At 41.8% G+C, this 21,007-nt stretch overlaps 1 protein-coding gene across 1 annotated transcript in view; it reads left to right on the plus strand.

Moving 5' to 3' along the window:
* Window positions 1–2,561: 2,561 nt before the first annotated feature.
* ADGRB3 (adhesion G protein-coupled receptor B3) overlaps window positions 2,562–21,007 on the plus strand; it is a gene marked incomplete at its 3' end in the record, with an annotated part of 439,964 nt that continues 421,518 nt past the window's right edge. The window contains exons 1-2 of the mRNA XM_084203695.1: window positions 2,562–3,275; window positions 6,010–6,778. Of these exons, the coding sequence (XP_084059821.1) occupies window positions 6,025–6,778 (754 nt within the window). The 5' untranslated portion in view covers window positions 2,562–3,275; window positions 6,010–6,024. The remainder of the gene's footprint in view (window positions 3,276–6,009; window positions 6,779–21,007) is intronic.

Raw genomic sequence — 21,007 nt, forward strand, 5'->3', positions numbered from 1 at the left:
CAAAATAGGACCATTCTGAACACAAGGGATCTGCATGCCCAAATTAAACAAATGTATAGTCACATTTCTACCTATTTATATTTTGCAGACTTAAACATATCCTGACTCTCACTTCTCAACTATCAAAATAACATATATACATACAAAATAACATTTTTTATTTTATCTCCAATTCTGCATGACACCTGGCAATTTTTTTTTTCTCTAATTGGCCTCAACTGCAGTAGAAAAACACCTGCAAGTGGATTGTAGATATTTGTGTACTCAGAAAAATGGATTAGCTTATTCTAGTTCCAGTCATTAAAACCTAAATTGTTCAAGTCAAATTGTACAAATCTTGTAAAGAAATTTTCAGAGTGATCTGTGCTGCCATCCCATCCTACCCTGTCCCATCACATCCCACCCCTCTGCCCCTCAGCTACCATAGTTAATCTAAGCATGACTTGTGCAACCTCCACCCCTTCCTTCACTTTGTGGACAAGAGCTTAAGGAGTCTTCCATCCCAGACTCGTCTCCAGCTTTGCCATGTCTTCACAAAATTGAAAAGTTCAAGTAAATCACTGGGTTGGAATACCTAGGAGATGTCTGAAGACAATTGCTTACCATACATTGTATATTCATTATTTTTCTAATTTCCACTCACAATTAAAGGAGCTTCAACTTGCCAATGCCATAGACAACAGGTAAGAGAGTTCATTCAAGTTGTTTTGCAAGTTACCTTACAATTCTTCATTTAATGTAAAGGAGATGAAAAAATTATTCAAATATTGCATTGTAGGTAGACCTTTCATTTGTTCTGCTCATATCACCCTGTCAATGAACAGAAGTTCCCTTTAAGTACTTTAAGCAACATGATGGTCACCCACAGATAGTGTGGAATGTCATCAAATGTGAGAGAATTTGATTATCTCTAAGCCAGTAATAGTTCAGTTTTCATTGCATTGCATTTGCTGGGCATAGACCCTGAATATCTCTCACATTTTCCTTGCTTTGGGTAGACACTTTTTGTTTTATTTTGACAGCAGGGATATAACATATTTATAAGTGTAAAAGCTAGCAGGGATGTGGTTTTACAGCCTATACCTATGGAAAATACAGTAAAAAGCTATAACCATGTTTAGGTTTATTTTGGTTGAAAGTGGTTCGTGACCAGCAATACCTCTGATCAGAATTTGTGCAGCATGTAATTGTAATCATAAAAGCTCTGTGTTACTGGAATTCAAACCTTGCAGGGGCTAGAACAGGACCACAGAAGAGAAAACCACTTGCTTTAAGGACTGATTGGTTTGGATGTTGTCCAGAAATTTAAACTTTCATTTCATCGGGGTGGGAGGTTGTGTCCAAAACCACACAGCCATGATTCACATGAACTTTGAAGGCATGGAGGGGCTGTATTGACCCACGAACTCAGCAGGGCCTTGTGCTCTCTGCAGAATGGCAGCAGTGGGAGCACACGACAGCCAGGCTGAAAGCTGCTGACTGACAGCAGCATTTATTAAAATGTCATCTCCTAATTTTCACGCTGGATATCTGTTGTCGTGCAGACTGCCCTGATATCTCACGCCAGCGGGAAGAACCAGAGGACAACCCAACGCGACCTGGGGAGCAGGAGCGACACAGCGGGAGGGGAGGGCAAAAAAAAGCATACCCAACCATACCCAGATGTAACAAAATTTAAAACAAAACAAAAGGGGAGCGCCTTGCTTGTGGCAAAGCTTTTTTCATGAACCTCCACCGCCTGACCCCACCCGCCGCCGACGGTGTCACTTCAGCCGCTGTCGCCTCGCAAACTCCGCTCTTAGCCGGGGCAGCGCCGCTCCCGCGCTGGGCACCGCGCCGGGCGAGCCCCGGCGGCTCTCCATCCTTCCCCGTGCGGAGAGGGCGGCCGGAGCAGCCGAGGGAATGGATGCGGCTGCGATCGGGCACAGCCTTATCTCTGGCGGGGAACAAACACGGCGTTAATTGCAGCCGCGCTAAGAAAATTGCTATTGTTTCTAGTCAGAGGCGGGCGGCAGTTTGAGAGGGTTTATCCCGGGAGCCCTGGATCAGTAAATCTGCATCGCGGGGCCGAGCCGACAGCTCCCGGGGCTGCGGCGAGGGGGAGGCTGTGCTTTGGCAGAAATAACAGGAGGAAGGAGATCAAGTGCGAGCTTCCCGCCCCGGCGTCCCCGTTTCCCTCGCTCCCCGCCCGCGGGTTTTTCTGACGCCGGGGCGCAGCCTGCTGGGAGCGGCGGCCAGGGGGACCTGCGGGGCGCACCGAGCGCCGTTTCTGGGACGCGCCGGGCGCCGAGCGGCCGTGGCGCGCGCACCGCTCCGCGGGCCCGGCTGTCGGGGCCGGGGGGCGCCGCGGGCACGCGTGGAGCGGGGCGCAGGCGCGCGCGCGCAGCCGCCCCCCCCCCGTTCCCCCGGAGGGCGGCCGGGAGCGCGCACGGGGCGCGCGCACGCGCGCGCTCCCGGCCCGGCTCCCACGGAGGCGGGCGGGCTCCGCACGCGCGGGCGCGCAGACGGGCGCGCGCGCACGCACGCACGGGCAGAGCCACACGCAGCGGCAGAGACGCGCTCCCGCGGCCGCCGTGCTCCCTGCGCGCCCGGCGCTCACACCGCTCCCCGACATCGGCAGCCGAGGACCCCCCGCCGCTGTCCGGCCATTAGTGCCTGGGGGGGAGGAGGAGGAGGAGGAGGAGGGAAGGAGGAATAAGTCTATTAGTAATAACAACAACAACAACAACAACAAAACCCACCAACAAATCCGCACTAGCGCCTTAGTCCTTCTCTCAGACCGTCGACTGCCTGGCATCGCCGTGCATCGGGCTGCTGTGCTGAGACTTTGTTTCAAGTAAAAAAAAAAAAAGAAAGAAAAAAAACAAAACCAACAAAAAACCAAACAAAAAAAAAAAAACCTTCGCTTGCTCAGCCACTTCCATTTTTTCCCCTGCAGTCTCGCTGGTTTGAGGTGGTTGTTTTTTTGGTTTTTCTTTTTGGTTTTTTGGCTTTTTTTTTTTCTGTTTTCTTTCCCTTCATGTGGTTGGATTTGGTGGATCCGGAGCCAAAGCTGATTTTTTTCCTCGGTGGGGTGTGCGTGTGGCGTGCGGGGATTTTCTCGCTGCGTTTTTTATCTTCTGCTGCTTTTTTAAATCTTGGTTTTGAACCTGAGCCGGGAAAAATGGGAAACGGTGCTTCCGTCAGAAGGGGAATCTCTCCATCACTGTTGTTGGGACGTGTGCCTATGGTGCTAGTGTTTTAGAGAAATAGCCTGACAGCTTTCGGAGTGGAAGGTAAGGGTGCCCGGGGCATTTCCATTTCCCATTTCCAGGGATTACGACTGGAGAGCTTTTAGCTTGGGATTCCGGGGAGGAGGCGGCGGAGGAGGGGGACAGGCTGTTGCTGAAGGATAGAGAGAGAGACAGCACATACGAAATGATCTCCGCATTTACTTCAGCGCTGCAGTTTAAAAGTTAGAGAAGTCCGTTTTGCGACAGGTCTGCTTCCCTGAGAGTAATTTCCAGCGAGACCGAGAAAACCTGAGGTTTGTGCACGATTGGGGTAATTTGTATGGGGGGTGGGGGGAATTGTTAGGTTAATAGGAAGTTAAAATAAGAGAAGTCAGTGGGTCTTCTGTTGGGGGAAAAAAAAATAAATGGAGTGATGGCGCCGTCTATGTTCGGCTAAACTACAGTGTCACCTAGAAAATCAGTTCGGGGAATATCCAAACTAAATGCCCGTTTCTTTTCAGCAGAAGAGAATTCTTCCCCTTCCCAAATAGGCAGCCTTAAGCCTCTGTGGCCATTCTTTAACTCCCTCCTCCATGGAAAAGAAAGATCTTTTTATTCTGAGTGTCTTAATCCTTCCAGCGAGCAGGTTCACTCTGCATCTAGCAATGCTGCAAACTAACTGAACGCTGCCGGCACACTCAGTTCGTGTGTGTGTGCATGTGTGCGTGTGTAATGCACACAGGGAGAGAGGGATTAAGACAGTGCTCTGTTTCAGTAGCCGTGCATGAACAAATGCACAACTAAAATGAGGGCTTTACATTTCTTCATAGAAAACAGCCTAGCACTGCAGAGGTCTTTATTTTTCTAGTGCAGATATTACATAGGATGGAAAAAGTCAGAGGCTTTTTTCCTTTTCAAACAGAAAAGCAAATAAGCTCCCTTTCTACTTTCCAGATTATAAAATTAATCCTTTTTCATGGGTGGAATTCTTAATTTAGACACTTATTGTCACATTGGCTTTCAACGCCTACACCATCCTGAATAACACTGCGCAGAACTGCATTGCCTGCAAAGTGCTTCAGCAAAGGGGAAATTGTTTCCAGAATTCCCAATAAGTTTCTCTTTTTTATAACCTTAAATGCTGTACCAGCCCGGTTTGGAGAAGGAGAACCATGTTATTCATTGAGACGGATGCTCAGAAAGGAGAAAATCTGACCATGTGGATAGACCCAGCAGCAGCCCTGCTGCCTTTTTTTTTTTTTTTTTAAACCTCTGCTATAAAGAGGGTTAGAGTTGGTACTGCTTTTTGCCCATTTCAGGATTCAGAGTTTGCATTATAATCTAGGAGATACGAAAATCTCTTCAAGGGAGCTTAATCCGGTGACTTGCTGTGTGTTACGCAATGGGAAACAGAAGATGCCTTGCTGTTTGGTGAGGAGATGAAAAGCTAGGCAAAGACACACATCAAAACTCAGTAACGGTGCCTGTGTATGTGTGCCTCTGCTTACAGAGCAACAGTGGAAGAGACTGCAATCTAGAGAGTTTTGAAATTAGGTTGGTATCACTTCTTTCTGCTTGCATTTAAGGGCAGAGAGTGAAAAACTACTCATTTGTAAGAGATAAGCAACTTTTCAAAGGTTAATGCTGAAAACCTTCAACCTGAAATTTTTGGATATCATTACGGAGATAAATGTAACTCAGGTTCACTGTATGAACCTAGGCCACTGTTAAAAGAAACAGAGCATGTGGAGACTCTGAGGGTTGGCAGGTGCAGTAAAACAGCTTTATTTGGAGATAGTAACAGAGAAAATGTAATATTTTCTTTCATTGTTCAAGCACAGGGCTGCAAAACACAGGAGCTAATCAGACAGTACAAATAATTTGTAATCAGAGGGCAAGTGCAGTCCAATAGGTGCAGAGATCCTGCTATAGCATGGCCAGTTACATAGAGCTACTGATTGTAATACTAATACTGTGATCCATTTTATATATCCTTAGAGGCAGAAGTACATAGAAATTATCATCTTAAAAAGCTGGCATTTAGTGATCGTGTCAGACCAGCAGTAGTTACATCCATCTGTCTTTGTTTCTTCCTTCAATACTGTCAAAATTTTATTAATACATTAGTCTCAGTATTTGCTGCCTTTTTAGAGACCTGTATACCAGACAGCCAGGGGGAAGACATGTAGGCATATGGAAGATAATGTTCTATCTGTAACAAATAGTGATTTGAGCATTTTTAAATTATAGCTGTAATAACTCAGTTACTTCTCAGACTTAAGAGAAAAATAATATATAACAAATTCTGCCGTCTTTCTTGTTCTATTCTGGGGAAATTCTGCATGTGGATGTCGTATATGCACATACATAACTACAGCAGATTAATTATTTACTTTTTGAATAAATAAATAAATAAATAAATAAATAAATAAATAAATTTCTCTTCTCTTGGTCTGTCAGGTAAGGCATCTAGGTTTTTACTTAAGTTGAGCAGTTCTAGTCCACGCCATGATGACTAAATCCTAGAGAGGAGAGGACATTCCTATTAATAATCTAATAGATGTGGAGTTTTAATTTGTCTGTGGAAGACGTGTCTGTGGCGATGGCCACGTGATGGCGCTGTGCGCACAGCAGCAACCCCGGCCCTTGCGTTATAAAATAAAAATTACCTGCCCTTCTTTCTGAAAGGGGCTCTAACTGCAAGCTTGAAAACAGCTGGCTCGAATATTGGAAGGAGTTTGGTTTTCTATGCGTGAAGAATTCTACTTGCATTTTTATTTCATTTCATCTCCTGCAGGCCAAATGACATAGGATGAAGGCTGTTCGTAATTTGCTGATTTATATATTTTCCACCTATCTACTGGTTATGTTTGGATTTAATGCTGCCCAAGACTTCTGGTGTTCCACGTTGGTGAAGGGGGTCATTTATGGATCGTATTCTGTAAGTGAAATGTTTCCTAAAAACTTCACAAACTGCACTTGGACGCTGGAAAATCCAGATCCAACCAAATATAGTATTTACCTGAAATTTTCCAAAAAGGACTTCAGCTGCTCCAACTTTTCCCTCTTGGCTTATCAGTTTGATCATTTTTCTCATGAAAAAATAAAGGATCTTTTAAAAAATAACCATTCTATAATGCAGCTCTGCAACTCCAAGAATGCTTTTGTATTTCTGCAGTATGATAAGAATTTTATTCAGATACGTCGTGTCTATCCTATCAACTTCCCAGGATTACACAAAAAAGAAGAAGACCACAAATCCTTCTTTGAATTTTTGGTGTTGAACAAGGTGAGCCCGAGCCAGTTTGGGTGCCATGTGTTATGCACTTGGTTGGAGAGCTGCTTGAAATCTGAAAATGGGAGAACCGAGTCCTGTGGGATCATGTATACAAAATGCACCTGCCCTCAGCATTTGGGAGAGTGGGGAATAGACGACCAGTCCCTGGTGTTGCTCAATAACGTGGTGCTGCCCCTCAACGAGCAGACAGAAGGCTGCCTGACCCAGGAGCTGCAAACCACCCAGGTCTGCAATCTCACCAGAGAAGCCAAGCGGCCGCCAAAAGAAGGTAGGTGCTTCTTGGAGGGGGGGCTGAATGCCGTGCCAGTGTGTAAGTCCTGCTGCCAGCTCTCCTTAATCCTCACATTCGTTTCAGTTGCTCTCCACCCTGGCTCTCCTCTAGGTGAGGCGAAAGGGCTGGAGATGATGCACACTCCTTTAAAGGCAGGGAAGGCTGAATTTTCATTTCTAAACTGGCCTAACCTACAGCATATAGTTCTGCTGAGCACTGTTGAAACTCCTCACGAGTAGGATCCATCTGTTCTAAGGCCTCACTTACAGTAATGCCCACAGGTGGTGAGCCAGAAATCACTCTCCCCCTCACCATCTCTTTACAGCAACCACCCAACTGCAAAAAAACCTCGGCCTTCTTGATATGATCCCTTTGACTTTGCAAGGAAAACATTTCCAAAGGCATGCAGGCAACCTTACCAAAAGACCAAGAGGTTTACCACGTTCAGGACACCTGGTCCCTGGGCCAGACCTCAGCAACCTACAAATAAACCAAGAGCAAAGGCAATTCCTAAGGAGGAAGCCTCTGCCTGAGATGCCTGGAGAGGCGAGGCACTGTGCAGGCAGGACATGCTGGTTTAACCTCCTGGGAGCTCTGGGAAGGGGGCAGTGGCTGCTCCTGCCCCCATTCCCCAGGCAGTCCCAGCTCCCGCAGATGGAGGCTCAGAATCTCATTGCAGTATTAGCGAGGAGGGGGTTGATGTGTCATTCCCAGCAGCTGCTCCAGTCCCAGCAGCTGCTTCATGTCCCTGCTGGAAAAAGGGGAGGGGGCTGTTGCGGAAGGGTGGGAAGTCAGGGGTCTAGCAGTTAGCACGGCAGCCTTCCACCTAGTCCCTCTGCTACATACCTCCTGTTTTAGCTGACATTCTGGAGAGGTTGGGGCGGGAGGGTGATTTTTAGAAGGACTTTGAAGGGTTGTGAGGCAGGGAAAGCGTGGGTTGAACATAGATGGGGGCTCTGGATGCAGGCTCTTGGCCAGGGGGTCTTTCAGAGCTGCCATGCAGGAATGGGGGGAGGGTGAGGATAAATCATCGGGCCTGGGGTATTGCATTTTAATGCAGGAAATGTTCCCTCTCTCCTTGTTTTTTGCATAGCCACAAAGCTCTCAGTCTGTGGCGAGGCAGTGCCAAGCTCCCAGCCCCCCTAATAGAAGTTGCTTTGTGGAGGAATGTAACATTGACACGTTGTTAGGAGAGGATTTTCTTTAAGGGCAGCCAAGCCCCAGTGCTGTGGGAGAAGAAAAGCTGAACTTGCTCCAGCTGCCGCGGTGCCAGCGGCCAAGGGCAGGGCCGGGGGAGGGGAAGGCCGGCGAGCGGGGCGCTCTGAGCGTCCTGTGGCCCCGCGCTCTCCCGCCAGCCCGGGACCAGAGCGGCTCTAACGGGCGGGGGAGGCCCGGCTGCCGCAAAAATCCCCTAGAGAAGCTCGTTCAGTGGCAGGCATGGTGGTTAACATCGTTTAAGGCTGAGTAGCGCCCGGGGAGGCGGAGGCAGCCCCGGCCGCAGCGGGCGGAGCCGGGGGGAGCCCCGGGCGCTGCGCGGGTGCGGGGCGCTCGCACCGCCCGCGGCCGCAGCGCTGGGCGGGAGGCGCCGCCTCCGCCCCTCCAGCCTCCGCCGTGTGAGTCACGGCCACCGCGGGGGAGCCGCGGCCCCGGGCGGAGAACACGAACAGCGCGGAGCCGAAGGCGCGCAGGAAGCGCGGCCGCGGGGCCAGCGGGACCCTGCGGAGGGGCGGGCGCGCATCGCTCACATCCCCCGGGCACCGGGGCGGAGAGGCGCGTCCGTCCTTCCTCCCTGCCTCTGATCCCCGGCACCGGCTCCCTCGTGGGGCTGGGGAAGAACGCGCTCACATCTTTTCCCAAAATACACCAAATTCCAAGGGGATAAGTGTATCACGGCTAGAACATCTGTTTCAGAAACGTACTTAGTTGAAAGGACAGAGGAAGCTTAGGGCAAGCATTTCTTTGATTTGTTTTCTTCCCTTAAATTTTGAAACAAGTTTCCAGCATATTTTGCTTCCAGTTTCAGACATATTTTGCTTCTTGTCTCTACTCTTGGGTTCTCCTGCATATGATCTTGAGAAACGGCTTTGTTAGCGAGGGTGGAAATTTCTTTTGGTAGGTGGAAGGTTTGATTTGCTTGCTTTTCACTCTGTTTGGTGGTGCCAGTTTTGTATTGACAAAAATTTTTACACTATTAGGATTACTTCAATTAATGCACTTGGAAGTTTTTCATCAGCTTTTTACTCAAAGTTATGATCAGTTTGCAAATTCAGCCTCACAGTACTTCTCAGTTAGCAGTAAGCTTTTTGTTTTCCACTCAGTGTCTAAAGCATTTTTCCCTTTTCCTCAAAAGGCTTAAAATCTGCAAGGGAGGTGTGTTTAGTCTTTGTCTTCTGTAGATACAGTCACATTCATTAAGCACATCAATCAGCTGTATCTGTTTGTAAAAGCTGGTTTATGGTTCAGCTCAAGGCCTTATTGAGGGATCAAAATGTAGAATGCTCTTGCTACAAATGTGATGCAGTTCATCACTTCTGTCAGTGAACATTAAGGCAAGAAATACAAATTTTGTTTTCACAGACAATCTAGTTCAAGTTAGATTGGCACAGATAGCATAAACAAGGTAGGCCAATAACTAAGAAATGGTTGTTAGGGTTCATAGTGGCAACTGAAAGTACAGTTTTGCTAGTGTAATTTGAGTTTTAAGAGAAATGGACTTTACTATTGAGAGAGTGCTCTAGATTTGGTAAGACTGGGTTTTATGAATTTGTGCATTATTTTGAGGTTTGGTACTGACATTGCCTAGAATTGACTTTTGGAGAGGAATTGCAAAGACCTGACACCTTTCTAAGTATTATGCTAACCTTATCATCCATCGGATTTGCTTTCATCAATCTTGACTGTATGAAGTATAAAATCTTTTCCCAAAACTATTTTCAGTCACATTTTAGAACCCTTATGTAAATAGAGAGCATTTAGATTAAAGCCAACTATTTCTATTTTGAACCTCTGAAGATTTTTACAATTTGAATATGATAACAGGCTTAGGAAAATGCATAAAAGTCAGTATTTTTCCTTTTTAAGAAGTGTTGCCTTTTACAAAAGATGTGACAAGTATACAATGGATCATTGTGTTTCTAAATGTTCTGAAGTGTTGAACAATGAAAGGATCTAGGTCAAAAAAGTAGACGCTGTAACTATTGCTTTTTAATAAAATGGTTTGGAAATATGTGGTTTATTCAGCATTTCTTCTGTAGGAGGATCATCTTTGGTGTCATTGATTAAAGCAACATTGAAAATCGCTACCATTTTACTTAGACCCAGCTTCCTTGTATGTAGATCCTTTTCTGTGGCCTTGCATTTGAGATGCTTACCCTGGATCAAAGCACTGGCAAATAGATCTCAATGAATACTTTGGCAGGGTCCTAAATTTAAGTGCTGTGGGGAATTTGTCCTCTTGATCTTCAGTGCTCTGATTAAAGTATGTCATGAAGTTTCTGTCAGTAAGGCAGGGCTCAGTTCCAAGTCTAGTAAACATGTAAAGACTTTGTATGTAGTCAATCCAAGAAGGAATCCAAATATCTTTTTTCTTATTGTGGCCGTAATATTATTGTGGGGTTTTGTAATAGTTTCTTAGGCAGAAACTATAGAGAGTTTCCTGTTGTGTTTACGGCCAAATCTGGTAGGGTTCCTCCTAAAAGAATGGAAATAATTCTTTGTCCTGTTACTTACATCCGAGACGAGAAGATAAAGGATGTTCACATTTATTAAATCTCAGCATTTGGAGCTCCAGGCTTAATCTTGTATTTCGTGTTCAGATGGTCTAAAATAATTTCAGTAGGGATATTTTATTATGCTAGAAATGCAGCATTGGTCTGCTTTGTCAGAAATTCTGAGAGCTTACTGTGTACCAGCATCTCAGTATTCAGGAACTGATTTTTTTTTTCCTAATTTCAAATCTGATAACACAGAGATCTTAACAGAGGATTTAGTGTAATAGATATGTCTTTAAAATAACAGTTTATGTCACACTGTTGAATAAGAGTAAGATGTAGGATGCAGACAGTTTTGAAGAACCTTCATGACATCTATGCATTTATTTGTGTGCCATTCCATGACTGCCCACTTCCTGTTGCACACATTTGAGATGAATTCATAATATTCATCACATACCCAGAGGTTACTAGCTTGATGAGTAGGCTGGACATCCCTAGTTAGGAAGTCATAGTCAGTAATAACATGTCATATCATGGCTCCATCACAGGATTAAAACTGTTAAATCAGTGAAGGATTTGTCTAGTAAGATCAAAAATTACAAAATGGAGTCTAACAACCATCTACTTTGACAGCAATATTTAATATTCAGTGAGCGACAACTATTTGAGACAAAAGTAAAATTTAGAAAATCAAAAATAAATAGAAAAGTTGGCCAAAATACTGAATGAGTGCAGTAACATACTTGAAAGAGGCTTAATAATTTTCAAATACTTCTGCCTGCAGTGGCCCTTTTATTCATGAGTTCAAGGGGACAAAAGAGGATGAGCACAAAGGGAAAAACACAGTTTTAAATTTTGTGTGAAGAGTATTTTTCATTATGTTTTACAAAATATTGTTTAAAAACTTTAAACTGATATACTGAAATATGTGGTTACCATGCAGGTTATGAGCAGTTTTAAAAAATTTTGTTCTTACACTGTAATGAGCTGTTGGATCTCAGTGAAAATCTAGACTATAAAGAAAAGTAATTTCACTTTAAATGATTTTTTTACATAAATGTTGTTCCTGCTAAAATGCTCATGGCCAAAAACATTATAGGAACATTAATAGAATCAGTTAAAGAGATCATGTTCCTCATAGAGTCTGGTTCCTCATAGAAGGAAATATTTTTAAATCTCCTATGGATTCCCATGTGCTACATAATATGCCCTATTTTGACTTACTTTGCTAGAAGAAAATGATCACCCTAAAACTATATTTTTAGTACAGATTTGAGCCATTCTGAACCACTCTCAATAGGGTGCTTTATCAGTCATGTGAGTTTGATTTCAAATCATTTTTTGAAGCAATGCACTGTAGAAAAAGCAGTTATGATCAGCACCTCCTTTAATAAGCCTTAGCTTTGTTTTAAATTGTCCTAAGTCTTTATCATTAATGACTCTATTTTAGTTTTTGCTGTATTGATTATTTCCACTTGGATGACTTCAGTGAATTATTAAGACTTGGGTTTTGGCATAAAGTTTAGAAGTTTGTGTGCAAGAGTAATCTGCACTTCATGTATGTGTATGGAATTCAGTGGGATTTGGATCAATCCATAAGTGAATTGTTTTATGCTTTAAAAAAGGAAAATACCCAGACTATTTCCTTTACAATACAAAAAAGCTGATATAAATGGCTTTGCTTCCAGTTATTTAAATACCTTTTTAGTAAACGTACTTCTCTCTCTAGGTGGCAATTTCTTTGGTATTACAGATTCTATCAGTATTTTGTTCAGCACTTCTCTCACACTAATGAGATGGCATATTATTTTTTGGGAAATATCAGCTGGCTTCAGTCTAATGTTTGGCTTAGGAGGGATCACAAGTGTCTTGTATAGGATTTGAATAGCAGTTTTTCATCAACCCACTGCTTGTTTGAAACATTCGTGGCTTCAGTTGAATACTATGTTATGACCCAAACCAGGATTTCAGTTTCTCAACCTGTCATTTTTTCTTGAATTAAACCTCTGTTTGTGTCCATTATTGCACTCTAACATTGGAAGACTGGGTATTAATGCTGCTACAAACTTCCACTCTAAGAAACACACGACCTAAATAGAAACCAGTGATAAAGAATGGTCAAGGTATAGAAACAAATTAGGTGTTCAGAATGAAGTCAAAGCAAGTATCCAAATTAGGAACAGAATTCAGGCTGTTTTGCTGCTGCCTCCAGAACAAGTGCTTGGTAATGCTGAGTTCTGTACCATGAGGTATTTCTCACCAGTCATGCCTTCTTTGTTGGCCTCTCTGGTACCAGTGAGCTGAGCCTTTTGTCTTCGGATGCTTCCAATTGCCATTTGTCTGGGTGGGAAAGGCCCACAATATGTGTACTGTATTTTGGACCTTGCCCTCTGATTTTCATGTGCTTTTGAAAAATGTGGAAGCGTTCCAGTATAGAAAAGCCATTAGCAGAAGTTGATGTAGATTCTGCTTACATAGTGGGATTTCATTGTTAAGGCTTAGTGATATTACACGGAATTATATTATGACATAACACAGGTACTGCATTTTTTAATTATTATGCAGCGGTTTACACCTGCATATTTCTATTTTATGCATTTATATAATACAGTGATTATATGATGTTTTACATTCAATCTGTTCTCCAGTGCTCTTTTTAAAGCAATTTATCCTCTTCTGTTCAAATCTGTCCATATTGCTGTTTTGTTTAGTTTTCTGCTTGCAAAAGCATGGAAAAATCTGCTTTGTCTGTGGGTATACACAGAGGAATTTTCAGAGGAGACTTTCTTTTTCTCTTCTTAGGGAATTAAATTTATGAAGTTTATTCAGTTGTGTTTTATCAAAGGATTCCAACTCAAAGTTGTTGTAGCTCTCAAATTGGAGTTTAGTTGTTCATTTATAAATATGCAGTAATTGTAATAAAACAAAGGTCACTGCAGAATTCCATTGAGCATTATTTGCATTCACTGTTAACAAGAAATATAAAATGCTCTTTAGGACAGAGAAAGTTGTACATTATATAAAATACAAATTTACAAATTATGCATCACTGATTTATGAATATTTCAGAGTTTCAGCCTTTCTGATGTTAGTTTAATCTCAAGAGGAAGACAGTCAAATTTTTCAAAGTCATTCTCAGTTTTGTTAATCTTTTAGAGAAGTTATAAATAAAGTTTTTGTCAAATTACTGACACAGTTTTCTGATGGACTAGCCACCATCAGAATTAATAAGAACAATCAATAATAACAGGATACGAAATCCATGTTGTTACTGTGCTCTGCCAAGGCCAAGTTATTGTCCTTACTCAAGACAAATTCACGTTCCACCAATATAATTTGGTCTAAACACAGATTAGATTAGACCTGATGAAAACTGTGTGAAACAGTAATAACGTGTTTGTACTACCAAAAGCAAATTATTTCGTAATTTTTATTTATAAATTCATTTTTTCTTCCATGCAGTTTTACTTTTGAAACCATCCTTGACATTTGGTGGAGCAAAGCAGATATACTTTCAAGAAAGCTCACTTATGTAACTTCTTGCTACATTTCTTTCAGTTGTAGCTGGTTAGTCTGTCCCTGTGTGCTTTATTTCAGTTTCTTTTTCATTATCTGGAGGGGGAAAAAGGCATATGATGCACCAAATTAGTATTTCTTTGATGGTGTTGAAAACGTGTGCAGCTGAAATTTGGAAGCAAGATATTTTCAGTAATTAAGTCCAAATTTTATTTATATCTCCTAGAAATGGCAGAAACCACAACAAAAATATAAAATTTGAACAGCATCCATTTTCTGGTAGCTCAATAGAAAATTGGTGACAGTGGGGTGAACATGTCACCCACTTTTGGGCAATTTTCGCTAGCTTGCTCTCTTTAATTCTTTGGGAGATGTGAAACATTTTGGGAGCTGAATGGCACCTGTTGTTCTTCATCTACTTCTATCTCATTTCTCAGGTATGTAGGGATACACCTACATAATTATAATTATTGTGTAGGGATACACCTACATTCCTTGTGTTAAATAGGAATTTGCTAACCATTGTCACTCTCTGAGGTATGCTATAACACGTTGCTTGTGGCAATCTGAGGCCCCATTGTGGCTTTACTGCTTTCCCTTTGCTGATTTATGACGGTACACCAGCCAAGTAGAAAACTATTCACCTTAGGTTTTTTAGCTGTATGATCTTGGTGTTGGGCAAGGGCGTTATAGTGGCCCAGCTAAGCTTCCACTGGAACCTAAAAATGCCACAAAAAAGAGATGGGGAGAAGCAGCGATGCTGGTTCAGCACAGTTCTAATTTGCTTAGATAAAAAAATCTATCAAAAAGTGGTTGATACATGTTATCCTTGCCTGCTCCCTTGCACAGGTTGGCAGCCAATTACATAATACTGTGTTTCTAGGCAGTTGCACCATGTTTGATTACAGTATTACTGGCAGATCCTTCAAAATAGAGTCCAAGATACATGTTTATCCAGGGCTTCCCACTGACGATTAAAGAATGGTGCAGATCGCTATGAAAGTGTGCACGGAGTGCTTGGGGAAAAGTCGGCAAAGGCTCTGCAGCTCATTCCAGTAGTGCAGTTAGAAAGGGTTTAAATTACAGATTAGAAAATCAGAGAATCTAATTCATGCTGTTCACTGATTATGAGAAACAATATTGCTTCGTGCAGGACTACTTTTTCCAAAAAGGCTTTTGGAAAATCTGAAGTCTGAGCATTCCATGTGAAATATTTCTTTGAGTCCTAAATGGTTCACTTTTTTTTTTTTTTTTTTTAAATAGTGTTTGCTTCTCTACCTTATTCTTTTCATTCCCTTCTGTACTGTACACATGGAAGATTTTAATTGTCTGCAAAGCTGGGCACTTCAGCTTGAGCTGTAACAAGTGGTGTTTTTATCCTTGGGAGGGTTTTGTTTGTTCTGTGGCGTTGGCCAATATCTGCAGTAACTGGCAAACACACAGATGCTCCATACTGGTGTGTTTGAAGGTTGATAGATGTGCTTCACACTGACAAAGGAGATGAGGGAAAACGTTCAGCACTGCAGGTGTAATGTGAGTACACAGCCTTGTCCAGCTGGTCTGTCTGCATCAAATGTCCAGGAATTCACTAATAATACAGAGCATATCATAAAGTTTCACTCTCCTTGGAAGGGAGAGATGTGCCAAGGCTGGGATATTAGCCAATCCCAGCAACTGATAAGATTGTGAGAGTTATGTATGGGGCCACAGGGCTTCTGTGGATTATGCTGTTATTTAGGTTTATAAATGCAATAGATACTTGGTATACATCTTGAAGCAGAATTATACTCAGAAAAGTTTGATGCTTATTGTCCTAGGAGAGTTAAATTTGCCTAAAAATAATTGGAGCCTGCTCTGGAACCAGTCTTGTAAATGAATTTTTCCTGTCTTATAAATGAATTTTCAATTATGTATTCACTGAATTTTTAATATTTTCATGAAAGTTGGAGCAGCTTCATAATTGAGAAAAATCAACAATATTTCTATTCCTTGACCAGACAGAACTGTCTGAGAAGCAGAGCCAGATCGCTCCAAGTGCTGCAATTGTTCACAGGACATTCAGGTCTGGGTTGACAGTTCATACACAGAAGATTATAGAAGTAAGGTGCCCCTGTAAAAGTAGGATGCCATCTCTGGTTGTGCCTTGTGAAAAGGTTGGTCAAGCTGGTATGATCCAAGACCGCCTTTTGGAATCACTCCCCTCAGGAGTTTGGTACTTGTCACTGCAAGGCAGCACCCAGACCCTTGTGTGCACCTTGCTCAGCTTGCCTCGAGGCTCTTCAACAGCAGCGGGTGTGGGCTGCCCTGGCATGAACATTTTGGAGGTGCTCAGTTTCAAGGTGGGTCTTGATCAGGCATGTAAACTTACTTAATTTCTTTTGTAAATGCTTTCTTATGTTCCTTTACCATGGTGGTGTTGTTCTAATAGCACTGCCTTGCCTTCTGGTGATATTATGGGGTACATCAAAGTTTTGCTTGGCAATCAGTGTCACACTGTTACTTAGTGTATATAGATTATGCCATTACTGCTAAACCTGAAAGCCTTTCTTTCCCCTCATGTTTGATGAAAATCAAATCCATGTTTTCCCTGAGTATTTTCTGGTGGTTGAAATGAATGTGTGAGTTTATTGGTTGCTTGTCAGATGAAACAGATGAAAAGAATGAAGGGCTTTGACATTTATCTACTATTTCATGTTTTTAAGCTTTCGGATAATGGATTTTTGTCCATGTGAAATCTGAATTGTTGCAAAAAGTAGGTATTAGTCTGGTAACATTATATGTACAGTAACTTTACAATAACTGAATTTCTGGAATAAATAAGACATGACAGGGTATCCAAGCGTGCCAGGATGTAGCATCTAAATATTTTTCAGACATTACTAAATTCCTGCCTTTGTGTTCCCTTTTATATAAATAAACTCTTGAATCAACATCATTACTCATGTAAATGGTATTTAATTAAAAGCAGGTTTGCTGGTAAATGCTCTCAATTGAAGATGTGGGTTCCTGAAATACATCTAATCAGTATTAGAACAGGAAGCCATTATTTTATTATTAAAAAATATTTTCTCTAAATATTATTAGAAATTCATCCCATCAACAATAATAAATTGCAATCAAATAAAATCAATATCAATAAATATCAATAATAACAATTAATTTACTATATATGGATTGCCTTACATAAGTTCAATAAATATTCTTTGCTTCTGTTACCCTGGAACTCAGTTTTGTCTAGTTCCCGGATTTGCACAGCTTTAGATGATCATCAGTGTATATTATTCATTAGCTCTGGGATCCCTAAAGCCATCTTTTGCCTTTCACTGGCCCTTCCAGACCTGCTCTTCACCCACTGGCTCCTGCTGGGACACCTCTGCTCTCAAAGCTCGTTGCCAGCACCGTGCTCCTCCACACCGCACTGTTACGCTGGGGTAAAACACAGAACAACTGTTTGCTGCTACCCTCTGTGAACAGAACAATGAGCAAAAGTTAAACCAATCAGGCAATATCTGTCTGGTCATTAAGCAAGCTGAACAAAGCTCCAAGAAGAACAAAACAAGTTCAGACAATACTTGACATGTCCTGAGGCCTTTTAATGGCAATTGCGGTGCTGGATGTATTGCCGTATAGGGCTAAGCTAAAATGGATTTGGAATAATGAAGAATGGCAGTGGTTATCATCATTGTATTTTTTTCCCTTTTCTGTTGAATGTGTCCAGAAACTGCCATGGAATTTCTTGCAAAATTTTAGCATTCCTAAACTTGCATCATTTTTTTGCTAGATGAAAAGATGGAAGTAGTGTCACATTATTGATTTGTATTTGACAAATGGTATCACACTAGACACATCTGGATAAAAACAAGAATTTCTTTAGGAGCAGTTGGCTGATGTTTGGCTATGACTTACAACTGCTGTAGAAATAGCTTGTTTTTGAGTAAATTTGGAGTTGTATTTATCTCTAGAATATGTGTCTGAACACAAAGTTGACAGTCATTTGAGATGACAGTCACTGCTAGCAGTTCATCCTAAGAAGAGGTCATTAAACGATGAACTATTGGAAGATATTTATTACAATATGAATTGTGGAAGAATATATGCCAGTAAAGGATGTTAGGATACATAGTAGAATTTATCAAAAAATACAACAGAAAGATCATCTTAACAACAGAATTTGTAATATACTCGGATGTCGTGAGATGAGAACTCCAAAACAAGCACGCAAGATGTTTTGGCTATCTGCAGAAACATTGTATAGCAATTATTAGGTTTCAGAGATTACTAACTGCCATTTTCGAAAATCCTCACTGAGTATCTTGCAATAATGCTGGGGCATAATTTCAGATTTTTAACATATCTAAGGTTTGTTTTCTATTGCGTGTATACTTCAACCCCAGTATTTCACTTCAAACAGATGGGTAGAGAAAATCATAGAAAATAACTTTACATTAAAATAAATGTGGAATATTTTGGAAGATCTGGTTGCTATTATTCTGGCTAGGACTGATCTCAAAAATGGAAGTTATTGTGAATGTTGTGAATTGCATAGCTCTGTTAACATGGGTTTTTGTTACATGTCTGAGACCAACCAAGGATTTAGAAGTCCTGTCCAGTCTTTCATCACAGCTCAGTTATCATTACAAGTCCTGAGCTTATGTGTCATGACTGCTTACAGTCTTTGTACATTTTAAAGGCAAATAATGAAAGGTGGTCTTTTTTGGCAAATTAGGGAGAAGTGGTGTTGTATTCTGAAGTCTATGCAGATATTTACATGAAGAAAATCAGATTTCAAATTGACTTAAAAGATAAAAATTAGAATTTTTTTTATATGTGGATTAATTCTAAATGCATAAATAAATTATACAATGGTGAATAGACCAAGGGTAAACTGGAGATTTCTTTACGAAAAAATACTGGAGATGCGAAATCTCTTCTGTTGAAAGACACAATAGCGATATGACTCCAAGATTGTGGCTGGTATTGTGGTACAGTCGGGAATTCTGCCATTCCAGGACAGGGATCCTTTTGGCAGGCGGTTAAAAAGACTCCCGGTATTCTTCTTTGTTCCTTTGGCAGACACACATTGCTCATGGTAGCAGTGATGTGCTGGCGAAGACACAAAGTGCTGTGTTGATCAGAGAATACATTATGTGCATGCTAACTTGAAGGATGATCACACACTGTTCCTCTCATAAGACAGACCCTCAGGCCACAAAGTCCGTTTCAGCATATTTGGTATTTGTAACTTGTAGTTCTCTGTTAGAAATTGTCACATTGCCCCAGTGGAGCTAAATAGTGATAGTGCTTCTTAGTTTGCAGCTCCTAACATGAGGTTTGTACATACTTAAGCTTCCCATGAAATTATCCTGGCTCTAAGAATGTTTTTTTGATTTTTTTTTCGCCTTTGGTCACCCTGTGCTTTTTCTTGTGTCTAGGTTGTTAGGTCTTTACTCTTTCAGCTAAACCCTCAGATTTCCCAGAAGCTTGCACTTTCACAGAGCACCAGTCTTATTAGTGCTCTAAGCTTACAGTTTATCACATCTGGGGTGTAAAGCAGGTGAAGTAAACAAACAGAGAAGCTTCATAGGAATTACAAATGAAAAAACCCTGAAAACAAAAACCTGTCTTATTTCAGCCAGCCTGAGAAGTGCACAGGCTTGGAAAGGTAATAGAATCCCTCTATTTAATCCCCTGCTTTTTCCTCATCACACCAGTTGCACAACCAGTTGAAGTCACTGAAGAGTCCCATATTCCCAGCTCTAGTTTGCCCATCATTTCTCTGTGTTCTTGGCAAATCTGTTTTTTTTTCTCCCATTGCCCTGTGCCATCTGCTTCCACTGGTTTTCTCCGTTGGTTTTATGCACAAAGAAGGTTTCAGTCACAAAAGGCAGGATATGCCTTCCAGCCTATGCCTCATTCATTTCTGCAAGGCCTGTTACTGCTCTAATGGTGGAGTGTAGTCAGGCAACCAAATTGCAGTGGGCTAAGCAGGGATGTGAATTAAATGTGTATGTGTCCCACAGCCTACTGTTCCCTGGGTGGGGAATCACTTTAACCTCCAGTACCTAGTGTGTTTCCTTTGAGTTGCTTCTGCTGAACCCATAAATCTTGCTTTCATTTGTGTTGCAGTGCTGTAGTTTCGTAGGAATTCCAGAAGCTACTGACACTTAACAGGAGCCCCTTTCCTACTAGTGAGAGCAGTATTCCAGAAAAAACAAGGGTTTAAGTTTCCTCAGGCTAAGTGCAGCCACAACATGCAACTCTTCCTCCCTAAGAGTTTACTTCCTTTAAGTAGCATGTTTATATGTGAAGGGTGTATTCCATCTTTTTCTGTGGCTGTGAATTTTTCTAAGAAAGCAAAAATTCTTTGGGATCAGCCTAATATTCTCTCAGATATATAGCATTGCCCAAGAGCATGTGGAGGTTTGGTCAACAACAGGTCATGTACCTCTTACTGTTACACCACAGACTAATGTGTTCACCTAGGTCCCTAACCAAACTCACAGAGGGAACAAAGTTCAGTGTGCAGTGCTGGAAGCCTTTATTTAGGCACTGGGAACAGGAATGTTCCCACATAGGCTCTTCAGGAGCTAATTTCAGATCATCAGCACCACTTGCTTGAAATACAGCTTTCAACTCTGCTCAGCTCTCTTTTAGCAGGTATCTAGACCATGTGCAAATATTGTTAGTTAATCCACTTGCAGTAATCTTGGAGATTTTAATGATGTTGCTTGTCAAGCCTTGCTTGTGATAGTATTTAATGTCTTCTGATGTTAGTAGGATTGAAAGGAAGAAGGTTAGTCATAGAGTCTCATGTTCTTTGGTTTTGGGTGCTTATCAGCTTAAGCACAAGAACTGCTAGAATGAGCCACACATTCTCTTAAAATTGAAATTCACAGGGAAATTTCTAGATTTTTTATAGCAATCATTAATTTCTATGTTGAAATAGAAGCACAGTTACAAGCTAGTTAGTCAAGCATAAGTCAAAGGTACAGGTGTT

Source organism: Fringilla coelebs, assembly GCF_963513975.1.
Source record: "Fringilla coelebs genome assembly, chromosome: 3".
In the NCBI taxonomy this organism is placed as follows: domain Eukaryota; kingdom Metazoa; phylum Chordata; class Aves; order Passeriformes; family Fringillidae; genus Fringilla; species Fringilla coelebs.